The sequence below is a fragment of the Emys orbicularis genome, chromosome 4, assembly GCF_028017835.1.
Source record: "Emys orbicularis isolate rEmyOrb1 chromosome 4, rEmyOrb1.hap1, whole genome shotgun sequence".
In the NCBI taxonomy this organism is placed as follows: domain Eukaryota; kingdom Metazoa; phylum Chordata; order Testudines; family Emydidae; genus Emys; species Emys orbicularis.
In genome coordinates this window covers 47,869,334-47,892,824 of record NC_088686.1, presented here as the reverse complement: position 1 = coordinate 47,892,824, position 23,491 = coordinate 47,869,334, and the positions used below count along the sequence as shown (strand labels likewise).

Below are 23,491 nucleotides of genomic sequence, written 5' to 3'. Positions count from 1 at the left end.
TGTCTCAAACACAGGAAAAGCTCACTTAAAACAAAATCATTTTAGTGTGTCCACCTATTCTGCAAGTCCAGCGCCTATAAGCTAAACAAGCTATTTCTCCTATAGGCTGAGAGAGAGAGATTACTTCATAAGAACATAAGAAAGGCCGTACCGGGTCAGACCAAAGCCCAGTGTCCTGTCTACCGACAGTGGCCAATGCCAGGTGCCCCAGAGGGAGTGAACCTAACAGGCAATGATCAAGTGATCTCTCTCCTGCCATCCATCTCCACCCTCTGACAGACAGAGGCTAGGGACACCATTCCTTACCCGTCCTGGCTAATAGCCATTAATGGACTTAACCACCATGAATTTATCCAGTTCTCTTTTAAACTCTGTTATAGTCCTAGCCTTCACAACCTCCTCAGGTAAGGAGTTCCACAAGTTGACTGTGCGCTGCGTGAAGAAGAACTTCCTTTTATTTGTTTTAAACCTGCTGCCTATTAATTTCATTTGATGACCCCTAGTTCTTGTATTATGGGAATAAGTAAATAACTTTTCCTTATCCACTTTCTCCACATCACTCATGATTTTATATACCTCTATCATATCCCCCCTTAGTCTCCTCTTTTCCAAGCTGAAGAGTCCTAGCCTCTTTAATCTCTTCCCATATGGGACCCGTTCCAAACCCTTAATCATTTTAGTTGCCCTTTTCTGAACCTTTTCTAGTGCCAGTATATCTTTTTTGAGATGAGGAGACCACATCTGTATGCAGTATTCGAGATGAGGGCGTACCATCGATTTATATAAGGGCAATAATATATTCTCAGTCTTATTCTCTATCCCCTTTTTAATGATCCCTAACATCCTGTTTGCTTTTTTGACCGCCTCTGCACACTGCGTGGACATTTTCAGAGAACTATCCACGATGACTCCAAGATCTTTTTTCTGACTTGTTGTAGCTAAATTAGCCCCCATCATATTGTATGTATAGTTGGGGTTATTTTTTCCAATGTGCATTACTTTACATTTATCCACATTAAATTTCATTTGCCATTTTGTTGCCCAATCACTTAGTTTTGTGAGATCTTTTTGAAGTTCTTCACAGTCTGCTTTGGACTTAACTATCTTGAGCAGTTTAGTATCATCTGCAAACTTTGCCACCTCACTGTTTACCCCTTTCTCCAGATCATTTATGAATAAGTTGAATAGGATCGGTTCGAGGACTGACCCTTGGGGAAAACCACTAGTTACCCCTCTCCATACTTCAATTTTTAAATACTTGGGAAGTGCTGAGATACTATGGCGATGGAGACCATAGCATCAGCCACAACTATCACCTTCTAAGAAACAACTGTAGTGACCATAATGAAGGTGACAGCTCTTTCTAAGGTCTGCATCTTCAGTAAAGTTAACACTGGTCTACAATTTTTGAGAAGTCGTCTGCTTCAGAGATAAAATGTGCTATTTATTATGTATTTTGATGTGCTGAATTCAAATATGACAATTAAAACAACTGATTGGCTACTGTTTCTAAGATATTTAAGTTTTTACATTTTATGTCTATGTATATTGTGTAGATAGTAGAGTTTTAATCATAAATTGTAAACCTAGGTCTTTTCATGTGTTTATGGTTGCTTTACATGATAATATTTCACCTGTCCTGTTTATGTAACACTTTAAAAATCAGCAAAAGGGTTATATAAATAAAATTTATTATGAAACAAAAGGCAAAAAACTATTATGTACATAGTTTAGTCCTATTCAGTGTCTACTCGGCGCTTCTTGACTTGTCTCTTGTATTCATTAAATGGAGCATCTCTTGTCACTGTCCAGCAATAGTCTGCAAGCATTGATGGGCTCCATTTGCCCTGATAGCGTTTCTCCATTTTTGCAATGTCCTGGTGAAATCGCTCGCCATGCTCGTCGCTCACTGCTCTGCAGTTCGGTGGAAAAAAAATCTAGATGAGAGTGCAAAAAATGTATCTTTAGTGACGTTGCAACCAAGGCTTTTATATGCCTTGAGGAGGTTTTCCACCAACAACCTGTAGTTGTCTGCCTTGTTGTTTCTGAGAAAATTTATTGCCACTGACTGGAAGGCTTTCCATGCCGTCTTTTCCTTGCCACGCAGTGCATGGTAAAATGCATCATCTCGAAGAAGTTCACGAATCTGAGGACCAACAAAGACACCTTCCTTTATCTTAGCTTCACTTAACCTTGGAAATTTTCCACGGAGGTACTTGAAAGCTGCTTGTGTTTTGTCAATGGCCTTGACAAAGTTCTTCATCAGACCCAGCTTGATGTGTAAGGGTGGTAACAAAATCTTCCTTGATTCAACAAGTGGTGGATGCTGAACACTTTTCCTCCCAGGCTCCAATGACTGTCGGAGTGGCCAATCTTTCTTGATATAGTGGGAATCTCTTGCACGACTATCCCATTCGCAGAGAAAACAGCAGTACTTTGTGTATCCAGTCTGCAGACCAAGCAAGAGAGCAACAACCTTCAAATCGCCACAAAGCTGCCACTGATGTTGGTCATAGTTTATGCACCTCAAAAGTTGTTTCATGGTGTTATAGGTTTCCTTCATATGGACTGCATGACCAACTGGAATTGATGGCAAAACATTGCCATTATGCAGTAAAACAGCTTTAAGACTCGTCTTCGATGAATCAATGAACAGCCTCCACTCATCTGGATCGTGAACGATGTTGAGGGCTGCCATCACACCATCGATGTTGTTGCAGCCTACAAGATCACCTTCCATGAAGAAGAATGGGACAAGATCCTTTTGACGGTCACGGAACATGGAAACCCTAACATCACCTGCCAGGAGATTCCACTGCTGTAGTCTGGAGCCCAACAGCTCTGCCTTACTCTTGGGTAGTTCCAAATCCCTGACAAGGTCATTCAGTTCACCTTGTGTTATGAGGTGTGGTTCAGAGGAGGAGGATGGGAGAAAATGTGGGTCCTGTGACATTGATGGTTCAGGACCAGAAGTTTCATCCTCTTCCTCGTCTGACTCAAGTGAGAATGATTCTGGTGCATCAGGAACCGGCAGTCCTTCTCCATGGGGTACTGGGCGTATAGCTGATGGAATGTTTGGATAATGCACACTCCACTTTTTCTTCTTTGACACACCTTTCCCAACTGGAGGCACCATGCAGAAGTAACAATTGCTGGTATGATCTGTTGGCTCTCTCCAAATCATTGGCACTGCAAAAGGCATAGATTTCCTTTTCCTGTTCAACCACTGGCGAAGATTTGTTGCACAAGTGTTGCAGCATATGTGTGGGGCCCACCTCTTGTCCCGATCTCCAATTTTGCAGCCAAAATAAAGGTGATAGGCTTTCTTAACCATAGTGGTTATACTGCGCTTTTGTGATGCACAAGTCACTTCACCACAAACATAGCAGAAGTTATCTGCACTGTTCACACAAGTACGAGGCATCTCTGCTCACTTTGGCTAAACAGAAATGTGTCCCTTTGCAAAATCAAACACTGACAAATAAGAGAGCACGACACTGTATGATTTCTAGAGCTGATATAGGGCAATTTGTTCAGCAGAGTGATGTAAGCTTCGTTATGATTGCATCATCCATGACTTCTAGGAATAACATGATGCAATTCATGTCACGTATGACACAATACCAGCTTCAGATTGCATCATTCATTGTTTTGCCTAAAAAGCAAGTACTGTCCGAACCCAGTCATAGATTTATTCATAGATCCAGTCAAAGCTGTATTTTAGTCATTTCTGGTTTAAATTGAGATCCCTTCCCTTTATAACTCACTTATCCTCCGCCATTCCCAAGTCAAGGGTCGTATATACTGACCCAATAGCGTATCTTGAAAACTAGAGCCAATCAACAATTTTAAGCATCATTTTCATTCTCAGTGACCCAGAATTAGTAAAGTTTGACTACATTTATTTCAGAAGCATTTTGGCTGTAGAGCAGTGTAATCAGTGTGTTGAAGCACAATTTTATCATTCAACAGTGTTCAATTTGCCCTGTTTTTCAAATATGGTCAAAACTTTGGCACATCAAAACTGACCAACGGGATGTCAGGGACAAATTTATTTACAGCAGTTGGTGATTTTGTCTTAGCTTCACACTTTCTATAAGTTTAATCTTCTTTCCCCTAAAAGGTGAAATTGTATGCACTGCCTCCTTATAAAGCCTATCTTCATCAGTTGTACTAACATATGACTGGTCTTGGAGATCTTGGTTAGATTTAAGAAGACATTTGCCATAAGATTATTAAAATAATGGAATTGGGGCCTAGAACACTGAAAACCATGTGGAATAACTACTGAATACCATTAGGGAAGAGGCAGCACAGGGTATTTTTTCTTTAAATAAACACTAGTAATGTAAATATAAATGTTATTTCTAAATTTCTTATGAACTCTGTTTTGAATCTCAAATAGGTCAATATCCTGTAGCAATCAAGTCTGCTGGTTGATTAAGAGATGTGTAAAAAACATGTCACTTTAACATATTTCCTCAGTTTAACATTTATTGTCTTTAAATTTAGCTTCCCCTACTTACTGTTATCTTTTCAAACATAGTAATCTCAGTGTTTTTAAGCTTTTCCAGTATTTTAAAGATGTCCTTAATCTTTTCTGGACTAATGAAGCGTGCGTTTTAGAATTTATTTCTGTAGATCTTAGACATTTTTGCAATCAGAAAACCAAATATAAAGAAGTACCGATTTACCAATTCTAATCTCATTTGATTTCTATCTATTGTTTTAAGAAGAAAACTGAACTGATTTTACTCAACTGCAAATGTGCGAATCATAGCTTTTCAAATGGTGGCATTTTGATTTACTTTGCATTAAAATTACACAAGTTTATCAACAACAAAATTTCAAGTGTTATGCATTCTTCTTCTCCTCTCCTACAGCACCATTATGGATTATCTACCAACATCAATGCAAGACAGTACAGGGTACAAAACACACCACTGCCATCCAGTACTACTTGTTCATGCTGAGAAACAAAAGGTCAACACAATAAAGTATTACTAGTTCAACAACTGTGTCTACCATTAGTTACTTTAATCCCATAACCACTGTTAGTGTTTCATGCAGACCTGGGATTAGTAAAAGACAAAAACTTGAAGAAAATGTAGTGGAAATTTCTCAATCAACGTGAAATTCTTTTTAGAGTGAACAAGGGTAACAAGGAAAGTTTGCATACAACTTGGTTAAAAGCTTAGTGCTTTAGTAAAAGTAATAAGAACAAATGTTTTTTTTTGGACTTTTTGTCTTACCTTCAGATAAACAGAACTGATATTTAATGATCTAAAAAGAGGGGAAATAAAATAAATGAAATAATCATAAGGAGTCACGAAATCATCATCAGAACAGGAAGGCCTTGAGTTACTCATTTTCTTACTGATTATTATTTTTATTAGTAACTGAAAATGCAGTACCTTCTTATAAAACAGACTTCTAAAGATAAAGTTACCAGGAAGAAAAAAATGGATCTGAAAATTTTGTTGCTTCTTAATATTTTGAAAATATAAAATTGGTGAATACAAAATTTTCTTGGCATTTTAATTTGAGCTTTCACATTACAGCAAGATAGCAACCTAAAGCTGTCTTAGAGAAGGTCTAGGAATAATACTTAAGGATTCATCAGCCTGCAGCCCAGATGAAATGTCACATGTACCTAGATTTTTATGAGATTTAGTATGAGCATATGATAAACATTCATTGTAAAAATATAGAACTTGGTTGCTCTACTAAAATATTTTGCCAAATCATAGTGCCAGGCAACAAACTAAGGAACGAAAGGCAACTCTCCTGTGGTTATGAACTACACAGTCGCTCAAATATGAAAATATAAAATCACTTTGTACATTTTCAGATTAATGATCAGTCTTCATAATACATAAAAGTTTGGAATTTACAGATTTTATAAGTAAGGATACTGCATTTTAAGTGTCATTAAACACTATGAAAGATAATTCAGGTAAGGCATTTCTTACCTGAATCAGAGGGCAAATGGTGATAGGGTGCTGGACAGAAAACCTGAGCAGCAAAGTCCTCAAAAGTTGTGGGCTCTAGATGGTGTTGAACAATGGTTTGCAGATATCGAGCTCTCTCTTCATAGCTGGTTTACCCAAGAGTTAAGGATCAACTTAAAGTCAGATCACACATTTGCTAAACACTAAAGCCTACTCAGTAATTCAGCTATGTTATTCCCTTTAGCAAATTTATTCATGTACGTGCATATTATAAATTTCAATGACCATTCGCAGTTTACTAACACTGAAAGTATGGCATTTTTGGATTAATTTAAATTATTCTCAAATCTTTACATAACATTATTTTAGTTAGCCAATAAAATGATAGTTTAATAGTGCGGCATACATTACAAAAAAAATTAATTAGAGATGGGTCTGAACCTAAACTCTGGATCTGAACTCCTTCTGAACATTGGGATAAGTTATATTCTGATGTGTACCTCATGGCTCAGGCTATTTCGATTATAATACTGTTCGACAGCTGGATGAAGCTAAAGCAAAATATCTTTGAATAAGGCTACATGCTGCCTTTGGGTCAATTTTACATTCTTTTCTTATGCACCTCAAAATTGTTTCAATCAACCTAAGATTACAGATTATTTTCTAAAGCAGCAAACTGACTTAGTTATAATACTGTTTAAAATTAGGTTTTAAAAATTCTGTAATTGTAATTTGTAGGGGTATATTGTGAAAAATAACTATCATTAACGAACAACAAACTAGATTCCTCCTCTCAAAAAAATTCTATATATTTTCAATGAAAAATAACTGTTTCCATAATCCCTAAACAAATTCATGCAGTTAAGATAAATACATAGCTTAAAATGTGTATCAGAAAAAAATACCTAGTCAATTATGCCATTAAAAAAAGCAGACATATTTGTAAAGAATCTGCAGGACCTCTAAATACTGGCTAACAGAGTGTCGGAGGGCACTGACAGCAAAATACCGTACTTCCTTTTCACCACATTCTCCCTCTCTGATATTATTGACTGGAGACCAGCATCTTGAAGTGTTGTTGCTTTTGAAGAACCCTCTCCAGGCTTCTTGTTCCAGCAGGCCTGATTGTGCTGTTAGCACAGAGAGAGCGAGAAAAAAAGAGAATATTTCTGCTGTTCATGAAAGCAACTATGGAAATGGCTGTCAAAATGTAGAGCAGCAGGCAGCAACATACAATTATCAAGAAAAACTACCATGCTGACTTCATGTCGTATAGTTCCTGAACTGAGAAATCAGTTAACCTTTTCTTCCACAACTTTTAAAGTTGTCCAGCTGGACTCAGTGTGTTGAGTTAGGCAGGCCATATTTAAATATCTTACATAAGCATAAAAGAAAAAAAAATCCTACAGTATATTCTCCTTAACATGTGTATTTTTAACAAATGATTTACTCTTTGCAAGTATTAACATTTCCATTAACATATTTTTGTTTGCATATTTTAGTAAGACGCAGCACAGAGTGGAGGAACAAACTGAGGGTTGGCAGTTTGGAAGTCCTGAGTTCTAAGCCTGGTTCTGCTGGTGACTTGCCATGTATTTTTAGGGAAGTTATTTTACCTTTTTTGGACTCAGTTTTCCTTTCTGTAAAATGGGGATAATAGCGACATATCTTTCTCATTGGTGTGTTGTGAAAAGTAGGCAGAACATGTAAAATGCTATATCTAAGCACTAAATACTATTAAACAGATGAGCCTGCCATTTTCAATTACGATAAGCAATAAAATTTCAGCCCTGAATTAGGACTGAAGATAATACGTTTTAGGTACTCTTCTGGCTTTCACGATTATATTTCAGCAATTAAAAGGGATATGTAGTGAGAATCCTTATATGTAAATATCACACAGGAAGCAATTACAACCAAGTATATTTGAGTAAATTACTCTAATTAATAAAAAATGTGGCCAAAATCAATAAATACAATATCTAAAATAGTTTTCCATCAAATAAAATGGGCTCCATAGTATTCTTTGCTTATACCACAACTTGAGTACATATAAATATTGAAATCAACTGTCTCTCTGGAATTTTTGAAATTCTTTCTGAATACTGAGATAGTTGAACCTCAGAAGAATTCTACCCCGAAAACATTATAATGGAAACACTAGGACAAGAAGAAATAAAAAAACCCTCCATTATCAAGTTCTTAGGTTGGGGGACATACACAGTATTGAGCCTTAGCACAGGAGACTAATATAGCACAGTTTTTAAGAGGCTATATATAAGTGGTAGAGGATGAAACTGATGGTTGAAGTCTAAATAATACTACATATCTCACAACTTGTTGAAAAGCACTTTTTTTCATTGGGGGAGATTCACAGCTGCTGAATTTTCTGCAGTTAATAGAGTCCTTTGATTCACAGCAGTGCCCCTTGCACAAAAAATACTGGCCTTTGTGTATTACCAGAAGCTAATTTTCTATTTGGCTGAAAGGAGAAAAATGGGGTTATTGCTTCTCCCTCCTACAGAGCTTTTCATTATGCCTGATGCACTCAACTTCTAAGCTCTTCTGAGAAAAAAAATAACTGAAGAGGCAAGAGGTAGAAAAATGAGCTTGTTAGCACATTAGAAGTGAAGTATCTTGGTGGGCCCTAGAAATTCCCAGTGGTGTGTTAACTTATCACTCTATGCATGCTGGCACTGATAGTCTCCCAATTGATCACTCTCTTTTCGCACCAAAGGTGCTGCCAGGAAGCAAAGGCTGAAGGCCCACAGGAGAACAGGCTGCTATCAAAACAAGCTGTTTTTAAAAGTCTGCTTGAATGGATAAAATGTTTCATGGAAAACTAGGGTAGAGACACCTACCTGCTTTAAAAATGCTCTACTTTAAGAGGTCTCTAAATGAAACCTTTTAGTTTATCTTGTTACATCTGAAGCTTATACATAAATAAGGCAGAAATGAGGCAAAATTAGTATTTTGAAAGAGACCAGGAAATTCCCAATCTGGATGCATACCTCCAAGTCTAAGGGGGGGAAAAAACAGTCCTGGTACAGTTGCTGATTTAGTAGGGCAGTACTTGTTTTTATTATATTATCTCAATGCTGCAAGACTAATATAAACTTCACTTAGCACACCCAGCAAAATCATCCGGTTAGCAAAGTTGCTCATTTTATCAACATTTAATAGAATTTCTAATAGCTGGCTGAAAACAGCATCCTTGTCAAGCTTTTTTTAAACATGAAAGCCAAGACCAGAATTACTACTATTCCATATTGTATGGAGACAATGCTCAATTCTTTAAAACAAACAGCTTTCATATATTAAGAATCGAATAACTGAGTGTTTGGGTTTTATGTAGACTAACATACTTGGCAGCATTTGGAAATTTACTAATTCACAACCCAAGAGTAATTTTATTTTTTAAACCGACAAACAAGTTGATTGTCATGGTTGAAATGATCTAATTATAAATCGTATATGGATGTGAATATCTGCAATAGCAACTATAAGATACAGTAGTTAATTTCTACTTCTATTCATAATAGGCTAGATATTTATCCTTTAAAAGGCTGCTCTCTAGGGAAGAGTTATTAGCACCTATAAATTGAGTGGCACATATAAACTCAGTGGCTAAAAATAATAGGCCAACTCAAGCTGTACTCTCATTGTGAATGGATGTTGCCACTAGCATTGGCAATATAGATAGATTGGGAGGATGCAAGGATGGACCAAAAGAGGAAGAATCTGGGAGAAAAAGTGTCTACATACACAAGCAGACAAATTTAAATCTGGAACTACTGGTAACTAATTTTATTAGGAACATGCTAAATGCAATGAAAGACAATGGATAAAAAGGGAAGATTACTTGTCAGACAGGCACTTTTTCAAGTGAAGATTCACAGGTCTAAAGCAAAATCTACAGATTTTGCAGAAACTACTAAGCTGTATTTATTGCAGGAGAAGTTATTCTTCAAAATTTTATCAATACAAGGAAGAAAACAGTAGCAGTACCCTTACACATTTTAAATGCCACTCACTTCAATCATTGCAATTATTAACACTGGTATTCATTAACTAAATCATTTTACATATGTATTCATTATCTTTCAATTACATCTATTAATACTGTAAATATGCAAACAGTTTTAGAACTACTGATATGCACAGGGGAACTACCACTGAACTCTTGGTTGTCACATTAAATATGAGTAGGCAATCTGTCAGAAAAGCAACTTCTCATGTTCCTCCTCCTAATCACTCTTCCTCCTCTATTACTGTTGACAATCTTAGTATCTTTATCTTCAACTTGGACTACTCATTAGGCCCTCACATCCAGGCTGCATCTAAATCTTGCAGATTCTTTCTGCATCACATCTCTAAGATACAGCCTTTCATATTCATCCACACAGCTAAAACTCTCATCCAAGCTCTCATCACACTGTATATTGATTACTGCCTTTTCTCTGGCTTTGACAAATGCAATCTTACCCCATTCATATCCATTCAGAATGCTGCTGCAAAGATCATTCTAGCCCGTTGCTTTCAACCATGTCACCACTCTCTTTGCATCCCTCCACTGGCTCCCCATTTTCTATTGCATAATACATAAGCTGCTTGTCTTCATTTTTCTGGTCTTTCATGGCCTACTACAACCCTTTCTATCATCTCTTTTTCACTATCAAAATGTTGGCTCCCATCTCGGATTGCCCAACGATGTCAGTCTCCATCAGCCACTTGTCAAATTTTCCAGCAATCACTTTTGTGCTTTTTCCCATACTGCTCCTCATGAGTGGGAGAAGCTCCCCGTAAACATCTGTAAAACTACTTAATTATTTTCCTTTAAATCTCTTTAAAACTTTTGCCGTGATGACTATAAAAATATTGATCATAGTTAGCCACCTGTGCACTAATACTACTGCCTATCATGCTGACCAATATTGCTTCAATGTTTCCTTATACTAACCTGTGTCTGTCTCCATGTGTTGTCTCGTCTTATACTTCAATTGCAAGCTTTTGAGGCAAGGGCTGTCTTTTTGTTCTGTGTTTGTATGGCACCTAGCACAATGGTGTCCTGGTCCGTGACTGGGTTCCTAGGTGCTATGGTAATACAAATAAATTGTATCCTAGATGTTTTGTGAATTTTATGTTTTCTTCCTTTGTATCATAACTAATTCCTCTACAACACCACCAAAATTCATCCTTTCTACCCTCTCTTTACCACTAAAACTTCTAACCATGGTGTTGTCATCTTTCAACTTGATTAGTACAACCTATCCTCTCTGGCCTCCCCATTTCTCACCTCTTTGCCTTTCACATTAACAAAATGCTGCTGCTAAAAACATCTTCATCTCCTGAACTTTTGATCATAACTCCTCCTCCATAAACACCTTTGCTGACTTCCTCCCCCCTCCTCACTATATTAAACTCATCTCCTCAAATTCACTTTCATTTATTTAAATAACCTGAGCTCTGCCTATATCTTTTCTCAGTAACAGCTCCCCCAAAACGTCTAGAAACAGGCCAGACTGCATTGCTGTAGCATATGAATACAATTCACTATTTTTCTATATAACCTTATTTTACAGATAAGAGAACTTGGATTTTATATCCTCACAATAAACTGGGAAGACCTATGGTAAGTACTAGTTTGACTGAGGTAGTAATATGCATCCTATTTTGTAGGTCAAATAAATATTAATTTCAAATGAGAAAAGAAAAAACAATCAACATCTAGCTATGAAAATTAACATTATATCTAACAATATTTCATTTGACAGCTCTATAATCTATTACATCATTACCATAGTCTCAAAGTACTTGCAAGATGTTGGAAGAAACAAAGAAAGAGAATAGTTTGATTGAGATGGTATTCATAAACAACCTGTGTTGTGGAGAACCGATTCCCATTTATGAAAGTTCATACTGAGGGAGTTAGCGGAGACACATGTGGTCCACTAATTCAAATTGAAATGCTAACTCAAATAGTTGAAATTTATGAAGACACATCTCCTTAAAGAGAGCACGTGAAACTACATTAATATAAGGGTTCAAGAGAACTTACTGTGAACAAATTTAAATGGTACACTTTAATCACAAATGATAGTTAATCTATAGAATCTTTCTAAGGAACAGAAAAAGTGACCTATCATTTCAGAGATTTGACATCAATAAGATGTTTATGCTTAAGCCTAAGCCTATGCATTAATCAGATGATTTTCTAGTCTTTGAGAACATTTGAAAATACTTCGAAGACCAATTTGAACTCCTGAAATATCCTAGGCTCACACAAAGGTTCCAAGATTTTGGCTCAACAGTGTTATATGATATCGGAGGGGCAAAATATGCCTACAAGAGAGGAGATCTATGCTGACAGAAAGGTATCTCTGGGAAGACACCAACATTCTCTGGGAAGACACCAAAAAGCTGATCAGGTCTGAGAAACTGGTAGCAGAACTTTTTACACACCTTTCATAACATTTTCAACAGTTTCATAACAGCATGAGGAAGGAGGGGTGGCATTCTCTGAAGGTTCCCAAGTGGAGAAAAAGAAATAATGGGTTCTCCACCCACAGTTTTTCCATTACTGAGATGATCTCCAGTTAGGAGGAAAGGCACTTGCAATGTAACACTGCTTTGTACAGTCCTCTGAGTTGATTCACAATCCTTTGTCATATGGAGTGGGAGCTCCAATCTGTACTGATTTTTAAGTCATGCCAACGGTTTAAACCAGGATTTCTCAACCTATGGGTTGAGAGAGAAAATTTGGGTCACCAGAATGTTTCAAAGGGTCACGTGGTAGCTCCTGTCCCATGGAGCTGGCTGGGCTTGCCTCCCTGTCCAGGCACTGCAACCTCTGGGGTCCCAGCACTACTCTGGTTTAGCTCAGCCATCATGACAACGAGTCCGGGTAGGCCAAATTTGAATGAGTGGCACTTCAATCCCATGAGGCAGGTCACAACTCCACTCACACAAATGAGAGTCAGGGGGCAGGGCCAAACCTGAGCGGTGCTGCAATTCCAGAGGTTGCAACACCTGGAGTGGAGAGCAAAGCCCAGCGAGCTCCATAGCACAGGGGCTGCAGGAGCCACCACTCTGGGGTGAGTGCTGGGCAGGACCCAACCCCCACACAGGGGGCAGGATCTGACGGAAACCACCCCAGGGCCTCCACCTCCAGATTATTTACTGGGTTGAGACAGGCCATAAATATTTATAAATGAGTCTTGAGCCCAAAAAGGTGAGAACCACTGGTTTAGACCATATATGTACACAAAACCATAAGCCTAACAAAGGCAAAGGGAAAGTTTTACTGGACTGGAAGATGAGCTGCTAAAATGGAAGCATCTCTGTATAACTATCAATTTATCTAGACATTTATACTGCAACATCACCATATTGCATGAAAGTAGAACCTTTGAGCACATATGAGCATATTGCCTCAGGCGAAAGAGGCTTTTTTAAGGGTAGCCTAAAATTACTGTGTGACCAAAACATAGCTAAGAGGACATTTTTAAATAGCAAGAGAAACTCAAAATGTGGACATTATGAATGATTATCAGAAATACAGGAACCACTGCCTCTCTGGATGCTGTGATTTGATTGTAGATGGCATGGTTATGACTGACACATTTGCAGACTACTTTAGGGGCAAAGGAACAAAGTTTCATTTCACCACTAACTAGAAAATGGGAATCCTCAACTTGCAAATACTTGCTGGTAGAATGAATGGGCTATGACGCTAGTAGGCCAGATGTCAGCTCTTGTAGGCATTAACTAAGAACTGACAACCTGATAGCTGGAGACCAGAGGAGGTCACCCATATGTTAGTTTTGCTCAAAATTGGTATTCGTATTAAAAAAATGTATTTAGTGTTTAGACTATGAAATGCTTATATGGTGCTGCATGCATTAATATGACTTATAATAGCTATATCCCATGTTATAAAGTAATATGTTTGCTCTTTAACTGTAAAAGTGTTTGCTCTGAAACTATAAACTCCCACAGTCAGGACAGAAACATTACCAAGTGTGAAATGCTAGTTTGCCACATAAGGTGTTGTCTCCTGCCCAACAAAAGAAGGTCCATAGACACGAGACAAACTACTGTGGAACATCAGAGGACAAAATACGTTGTTGATTGCTTCTCCCCCACACACCCAGGAAGAGGAGACATTCAGGTGAACTCATCCCATCATCTTGAACTCTTGGGGAGGGGAAGGGAAGGGAATAAAAATCCCTGGTAAGAAGAAACTGAATCTTATGGCTGACTGAACTCTGAAGGGCCAGAAACTCTAAACCAGTGGTTCTCAACTTGCCGCCCAGTCAGCACACAGCTGCAGCCCATGTGACAACCTCAGGGCCATATAGTAGTACACCTCTACCCCGATATAACGCGACCTGATATAACACAAATTCGGATATAATGCGGTAAAGCAGTGCTCTGGGGGGGGTGGGGCTGCACACTCTGGCAGATCAAAGCAAGTTCGATATAACGTGGTTTCACCTATAACGCGGTAAGATTTTTTGGCTCCCAAGGACAGCGTTATATTGGGGTAGAAGTGTATATATATATATATATATATATTGTGTGGATGTGGCCCATATAACACAGATTGCTACATATGTGTCTCACAATGGTAAGTAGGTTGAGAACCACTGCTTTAAACTCCTCACCCTCCTGGGTCTGCCCCAAAAGACACTTTGAATAGACAGATCACTACAACGCTTAGGATTTAGATGGTAACTCATTTTTGTGTTTATATTTGCTTGCTTTAACTTGTAAATAACTCTCATTCCTTTTTCCTAGTTAATAAACTTTTAGACAGTCAATTACAGGATTGGCTATAGGCATTGTCTTTGGTATAGGAGCTAGAGTATCAGCTGATCTGGGGTAAATGACAGGTCTCTTGGTACTGGAAGCAATATGGATGTGGTATGATTTTTGGTGTAATTGACCATTTATCACTAAGTCCAGTTTGTCTGGGTGAGAATCTAAGAGGACAATCTGATTCCATGATAAGACTGTTAAAGTAATCTAGGAATTCACGTGCATTACTGGCTTGGTGAAATCTAATTACAGAACACACTACCAGTTTGGAGTGTCTGCCCTGTTTTTGACAGTCTGCCCTTAGGTCGTAAGCCACTCCAGACAGTGTGACATAGGCATTTACAAAATCAACAAGGAGTTGACGCAGTTGAGTCGGGCCCTGTGGACGAACCGCCAGTCGGCGAACCTGGTGAAGCTGCCCCCGGGGAGGAAGTGGTTGCTGGCGTCCCACTTGCTGGACACCTCGAACACCTTGCCCTGTTCCAGCTTCCGCTTGAGGTTCTCGGTGTAGTGGCAGCAGATGGTGTCCTTCAGGGTCTTTTCCAGCATAGTTCTGGCAGTCGGGGTGACGATGGTGTGGTCTGGGGTCTTTAAGCGTGGCACCAGTATTCCCAGCTGTCGTCACATGCTATGAAAACATGGGAGACAATTATTGAAAAGTGTCTGCGTGGAATAATTGAAATTTGGATGGGTCAACATGGATTTATGGTGGGAAGGAGAATAGCTGATGCCACATTTGTACATAAAACCTTATGAAAAAATTCAAAGGAAAGAGACAGCAACTTGACATGGTCTTTGTGGATATGGAGAAGGTATGTGATCACGTACCAATAGAATTAGTTTGGTGACGTTTGTCTTATTCAGGATCATAGAATCATAGAATATCAGGGTTGAAAGGGACCTCAGGAGGTCATCTAGTCCAACCCCCTGCTCAAAGCAGGACCAATTCCCAACTATTATTATGATGGAGTGGCTACTGTAGTCAAAACTAACTGGGACTACAGTAGAGAATTTCCAGTAAACACTGGCCTACATTAAGGGTAAGAGTTGAATCCTTTTTGTTTGCAATTGTCATGGATGTAATAAATGAGAATATATGAAGGGAGCTACCTGGAAACATGCTGTTTGCTGATGTTTTAGTGATAGGTGCAGAAGACTGAGACCTTGCCAGTCAACGCTGAATAATGGCAACATAATTTTGAGCAGACTGGACAGCGTGAACGTTGGTACGACCAAGGCTATGGTAACTGGGGGAGGAGGAATCATCATAAAGGATATCACAGGCAGATAGTGTAGAAGAGCAAAAGAACTTAAATACCTAGGATCAATGGTGCCCTCCTGAATGATGCCTGGCATCATACTAAAGCTGCTTGGCAGAAATAGCAGGAGCTGACCCCAGTTCTTTGTGACAAATGATGTCAATAAAGTTAAAAGATAGAGTGTTTAAAACTGTAATTCAACCATTCTAATGTATGGAACAAAGACTTGGCCAGCCACTAGAAAAGAAACCAGTACACATACTGCCACAGAAATGAAGATGTTGAGATGGTCAAATGGTTGGACAGTATGTGAGAGGAAATGAAATGCAGATGGCTCCAATTGAAGACAAGTTGAGGGAGGCTAGGCTATGTTGGTATGGGCATATTTAGTGGAGACCTGAGAGCTATATTGATAGGATAGCTCTTGCAATGATCATGAATGGAAGATGACCAAGGGGGAGACTAAAGTCTCCGTACATGGACAGGACATCACCAGACCTCAGAGCGATCAATCTGCATGACAGCCTGACATACAAGCATGAATTTTGGAAGAAGGCTATGAAACTCACCACTCCCAAATAGGAAATTGTCAAGCAAGAAGAGGACACCTAATTGTTACTTTTTGTTCCAAAAAAGTAGTTTAATTTCTTTTCAATTACTTTAAAAAGCCTTTATGAGACCTATATCACAAAATGCACATTTACCACTTGGGGGAGCGGGTACTTATTTCCTTTTAGCTATAGGAGGCCATGAGGTCACTACAAGGATAGTAAGCTAACAATGTAAAAGGCTGAAGATATTGCAAAACAAGCACAGTGTAAATAAAGTTATATACATTGGGCTTTTCCAAGGAAATATTACAACTTACCTAATTTATTGACAAATAATATATTGATAGACATTTTCTTAACATATACATTCACTTTACATGAACTTAGGCTAAATAGGGGGAGTGTTCACTTATACAAAGTAAGCACGTGCCACAAGTGCTATATTTTTGTCAGAAACTGTGAATAGAGCATGCATCAGCAGCACAGTATATTTAACATACTGTTGTACAATCTTTCTAGAAACACTCTAGACATATTACAGGTTGGGGCACAGTGTTTATTTTTTATGTTGTGCCATCAGATCTTATCACTAAATTCTTCAGTGGTTTATGGTATCTTGCATGAAGGAAAAGCAGCGATTCGTCAGAGCAGACAAAGCTGAGCTTTAATCCATCCCTATAACCATATTGCCAAGTCTATATTGTTTACAATGCGTCTCAATTAAGAGACAGGCAGGACACCTGGTACTTCTTTATCTAAGTCTCACGGGCTGCCAGATGACTCAAAATCCATAACAGGTGCTAAGGCAGTGTGAGTGTAGGCACATTAATACAAGCTGGGTAGGATAAAATTTGGACCATACTTAACCACTTACAACACTCAATTACTAAATGAAAAATGTCAGAAAAACTGCAGCAAGCTACAACTCCTTCTCTTCTGAAGTTCATATGAAAACATTTTAACAGATTAACTGTATCTGTGGAGAATTACAAATTTAAGTCCACAGGAGTGACCCTAAATCCTCAATTTAGAATTAATATTTTCAGAGGTAAAGTATTAAATAATAAAACACCAAAGTTGTATAAAATTTTATATAAATATTAAAATAAGTATATTGAATATATTCTTAACTATTGATTTGGTCAATTCCTTAGGTAACAAAAATTGCAAACATTTTAAGCACCAGTTCTGTCAATTTCAAAGTAAAAAAAAAAAAAAAAGTCATTGATTCAGCAACAATGTAAAACAATACTTCTACCCTTTAGAATTCTAAAGTAATTTTATTAAGCTCACAGACAAAATGCAAACATCAACCAATTCTGTTTTAAAGATTTTTAAAACAAACATGGGCTTTCACGTGAGAAAAGCTAAGGGATAAGAGACATCACTTGCACTGAAAAAAAATATGTTGTAGATTTCTTTTCAGCACAGAGATGTTTTAGTTCAGCTAACTTAAATAAAGCAAGCATCTGGAGTTAGTATTAAATTTAGACACTGACAGACGACCTAAAAAAAAATGAATATCAGAAATTTTACAGTGGGCAATTACTTAAGAGCTATCTGTATCTAAATGTGCAGTAATCAAATTAAGTTTCTACTTAATATTGTAATTATCAAGAACACAAAATAGTGATTTTATTACGACAGTAAGCAGTAACAAAGTACAGTAAACTGTCATTTAAGACAGTGTCATAGTATCTATGATAAGCAGCATACTGGCTTAAACTAATGCACTATATGCCTCTAGGGAATGACAAGCTCAGAGACTGGATTTTAACATTAAAATCTATCCATTAATCTTGACTTAAATATAATCTACTCGTACAGTAAGAGGAAGAATGGGCATTCAATGAATTATCTTTTTGAAATATAGCAAGGGCATATTTACTAAATCATGTTAGTAGAAACTCTAAATTTTACTATCGTTTGCTGGTTCTCTGTTTCTCATTCTATAAATCTTGCATAGCTGAGGATTCCCAGCTATGCTCACCATTGGATCTCCATACCACAAAGACCAATTTTTCACATCTATAATGGACTACCAATTAAATTCATGAGTGGAGAGGTTGAGACACGAATGGTTGTATTCACAGACACTTCAAAGTCTGTGTTTTAGTCACAGGCTATAGGAGGTGAAAACAAAACAGTGAGATAGACCTGGATAAAAATAATGGTCCAGTCCTGAAGTCCTTACTAAGGCAACATTCCTATTTTGACTTGAATAGAATTTGTCTTATTAAGGACTTCAAGGTAGGGATCAAGGTGACTATAGGGCAATATGTGTGGTTTATTTTAAACACCATTAGAACTAGCACCACATAAGCTCCTCTATGGGACTTATGCTGGCAAAAGCAGACACAGCGTCGGCACACAGGCAGCCTCTTGCATGTCTTTGTGGGGTGTCTATGTGAGACCCACAGAAGCAGCTGTGGAGGACAGGGATGGGGCAGGCCAGTAGACTGATGCTTAAAAGCATCCAGTTGCTCTACTCACTACACTACACAGGCAGTGCAGAGGGATTGCAATTGCTACTCTACTCCAGAGGCCTGTGTAGATATAATGGGGGGTGCACTAGAGCCCGATACCCTGATTCTAGATTTGGAGAGGTGAATTTCATCTCCCCAAACTCCTTGCATTTTATCTGAGTAAAGCTTATGTATGTGAAATGATTTTCACCCTTCCTTTTTTTCTTTTAAAAAAATCCTTAAAAGATTTTGCTTGATAACAGTAGGATTGGATCACTGATTTAAATCTTGTACTCTTTGCAGAGACTACATTTTTAGCTAAGGATAACTGTCTGGAAGCAAATTGACTCTTTACCCTGTGGCTCTAACATGAATGTAGAGTTCAAATGTTTTCATACCATCAGAAGTATAAGATTATATTGTACGTATATACAGACAGAGACAAGAAGAAAAGTATTAAAAAGCTTCCTGTGAAGACACCACTAAAAATGATAGGACTTCATAGAACTAAATTAGAAATACCGAAAATATGCCAAAGTGCCCAGTAGAAATAATATTACATTTATACACACATAAATGAATTAACTGTTTGCAATTCAACACCGGTACAGGATAAGTAAACTTCTAACAAGATAAATTTTGTTACTAAGTCCAATCTATAATTGAATATATTTTCTTCATGCTTTTGCTTCTCCTATCACAGGAGAAGAAAATATTTTTCCTTACACAGGCAAACTCTTGTACAGATATTAGATAATCAAGTATTAAGCATGAAATTAATGAAATTATGTAAAGGCAGCTGTGTAATTATGCCATTTCTGTTTGATTTTTGTAACAAAAAGTTCTTTTATGCAAAAAAACACATGAAAATAAGTATCAGTTCTCAGCTATTTTCCCCTTCCTTATTTTGAGCAGCAATTAGCAAAGCAAGCCCTTTACCCCTCCTTCCCTGTGCTGTCAAGCTGTTCAGAGCAGTTTGCAACCCTATAATAGTACTATTGTGAACAGTGTCTGGGCTTCCTTCCCACAGAGAGTTAAATGGGCAGTTCCTGCTGCCCATGATTGGTGTCCAGTGAAACAATACTCAAGAGCCAGGTTTTATCTGCTCCACGCCAAAGAAGTGAAGCCAGGGAACCCAAGCCTTCATATCATGCTGAACCATATGCCAACCCTGCTGGCCCCAAAGGTTTATCACTAAGAATCAGGATCCATCACGTCCCCTGTGAAATTTCACTTCACATACCTTCTGTGAAATGCATGGCTTTGCTGAAAATTGAACCTTTTTCACAATTGGCAAGAACAGATGGATGGTAACTGTGGCTTGGCAAATGGAAATTAAAAGATTTTTAATAGCCTGCATTCTTATATGTTTGAGAGGAGAAACATTCAGAAGGAAAAGAAAGATAAATTTGTGACCCATATTTGTCAGATGGAATTAATCAGCAATTAAAATATTTTAAAGTATTCCTAAAAAAAGTATAAAAATGTATTGGGTATTAATTTTTTTAGCAGGGCCAAGATTAGGATTCATGATCTCCTGACTTTTATATGGTAATTCCAATTATTGCAATACTGATTTTTAATATTTGTTTTATAATGACTTCTTGAGTTTTTCTGTAAAATATGTGGCATAATACATAATGGTGTGTGTATGATTTTACTGGTACCATTTTGGGATGGCCTGATCACTTGAGTACTGTGATATATTACACATTTATCTCTAAATAGATAGTGACATGGACACACACACACAGGTTTAGATATATAGGTTTTTTTCCTTAACAGTTGCAAAACCAGGGAGTTGGAAGACACAGAAGACAAGTGGGCATGTAGATCCTACCCTTTTTTCAGATTTCTTAGTAATATATATTTTTTAATCTCTCAGCTGGTGCAGGATAGCATGATCTAACTGTTTTGATGACCATATGTAGATCTATGCAGAAATAGATTTGACAATATTCTCAACCAACTCTTCTGAAACCACTGTCATCTTCTACAAGAGTGCTGTCTGTTAATTTTGCTTGTAACAAACAAAAAAAGCCATGATTAATAGAATCAGACATCTTTTGCAAACGCATAAAACTTTTCTAATTATTACCATATGCGGGGGATATCTCAGTGGTTTGAGCATTGGCCTGCTAAACCCAGGGATGCGAGTTCAATCCTTGAGGGGGTCACTTAAGTATCTGGGGCAAATCAGTACTTGGTCCTGCTAGTGAAGGCAGGGGGCTGGACTTTATGACCTTTCGGGATCCCTTCCAGTTCTATGAGATAGGTATATCTCCATATATAATCCATAGTTGAATTGTATGTGAAGTCTACATTTATTATTGCTGATGAAGATGACCTGCAAAGGCTTAAAACAGTATTTATACAATGTTTTGCTTCTCTATGATGTATAAAAGAAGGTGTCTTTTTTTTTTTTTTTTTTTTTAATTCTGATTGGGTTTGTTTTAAACCTTAGAAATATCAGGAATATCAAGTCTAGTCTTCCCCGGTTTTGTTGGAGAACTTCTGGGAGGTATCAGGGATGTTTGTACGAGCTATAACATTTAAAAGGGGCAAGAATGTTTAAACTTTAACACAAGGCTTTTGTTATCCAAAACGTTAAATTAATGAGGTTAAACAGGTATTAACAAAAACTAATTTCCTGCTAGCTACAATGAGATCATACTTCCTAAGATTGAATTAGTCATCATCTTCTCTTGCAGCAAGAGAAAATCCCATATTTGTTTTTTATAAAACCATTTCAAGTATATTTTACAATGGTGTAATTAAATATTGATTACTCCACCGAGTTCAAGAACAGTATATTTAAATTTCAGACTTTAAAACGGGAGTGAGACACTAACAGGTACAAATGAGACCTCTCCAAGGCAAGCACCAACTCCTCACTATTAAGCCTATACATGTAGTTATAATTCCAGAACTTGTATGGGGGTCCCAGAGAACAACAGGATTCAGAACTACCTTACTGCTTTTCAGGGCACTCCACAGAAATTCTGTTTAAACAAAAATTCTCCTTACATAAAACAGTAAATACACTGAAGGAATTCTGTGCGCACAGTTGAATAATATATATCGGATATAGGCAGGTAGATAGGTAGATATGGGAATGAATTGAAATATTCATTTTTCTAACGTAGGTGGGCAAAGTCAATTCATACAAAAATTGAGACAAGAACAATCTACAGTACAACATACCATCAACTATATGAAAGTATGTGGCTCCGAAATATTTTTTTCCTGTAATAGAAAGTGACCAGTGATGCCAGTAGCCCACCTTGAGAGTTTTTCATAATACAGCTTTATGAGTGGCAAAATTATGCTAGCACAGTCACTTTTGCCTCATTTATATTTGGCTCTTTCAGCTCTTTCCAACATGTCTCCTGAATCTGGATAACAGAAGAATTGATAACAAAGCCATGTTACTAATTCAGAAACAATTATTGATAACCTGTGTTTTTGATGCTAAAATTGTTACACTAAACTAATAGTGATCTAGCTAATGAAAAGAAACAAAAGCTTGTGAAAAAAAGTCAGCATTTTTGAGTTTGGGGAGGGGCAGAATTTTTAGCTTTTGATAATTTGAGTTACTGTTATCGTTCTAATATCCTTTGTTCTAAAGAGAGAAATATGCAATGAAGAAAATGAAGTAAAGTATTTATGTGTCCTTACAAAAATACACATATGCTTGATACATATATCCCTAACACAGCTTTTGCAGTTATTTGAAGTGTCTATGTGACAAACAACAAGACAAGAGTTTAAAAACCAATCACAAATGTTGATTCAATCAGTGGTTTCTAGTGGTTAAAATCAAGGCATTTAAAGTGATGCTTTGGAATTATTCATTGCAAAAACATTCTATTCTTTCAACAGGTTACTAATAAATGATGTCTGAGAACAAGCTTGTACTACCCTTAAGGTCCAATTGTTACTCAGAACACTACCTAATCTTGCTCCCCAGTGTTGCATTTTAACTCTAATTGCATGATCAAGCCAATAAATTGGACTCAAGGGACAAAAAAACACTATCAAGTACCTACCCTGACAAAACCAGAGTTTGCAAGAAAATGCACTTCAAATACAAGTAAGGCAAGACATGACAAGCGAGGGAGAGCTATCAAAGCTTGAAAGACAGTCATCAATACTGACAGATTACTGTAATTCTGGCTGTCAGGATGATCGATTTAAGCAGCATATGCCAATCAATACTCTCCCTCATTTACTGAACAACATTAGATATATAGTTAGGTAAGATGTCCCTGAGATAAGGCTCAAACTACATTTAACGAACATATATAGCACAATTTATGCTTTGGAATTTTAGTCTTTTTTTTTTTAAATGGGAATAAAACAGCTTACACAGCAGTACAATTATCCATACGAAATTTAGTTTACATAGTGAAAATTCAAAAAGATAAAACTGTTTATAGGACTAC

At 37.4% G+C, this 23,491-nt stretch overlaps 1 protein-coding gene across 6 annotated transcripts in view; it reads right to left on the bottom strand.

Annotated features, from left to right (window-relative positions):
- Window positions 1–23,491, bottom strand: part of RALGAPA1 (Ral GTPase activating protein catalytic subunit alpha 1) — a 246,013-nt gene that overhangs the window by 7,345 nt on the left and 215,177 nt on the right. For 3 of the 6 annotated variants that reach the window (XM_065403818.1, XM_065403820.1, XM_065403822.1), the window contains 2 exons: window positions 5,973–6,097; window positions 2,578–2,580 (listed from right to left, as the gene is read on the bottom strand). In XM_065403818.1, coding sequence (XP_065259890.1) covers window positions 2,578–2,580; window positions 5,973–6,097 — 128 coding nt within the window. The remainder of the gene's footprint in view (window positions 1–2,577; window positions 2,581–5,972; window positions 6,098–23,491) is intronic. The other 3 variants (XM_065403817.1, XM_065403819.1, XM_065403821.1) reach the window with 1 other exon arrangement.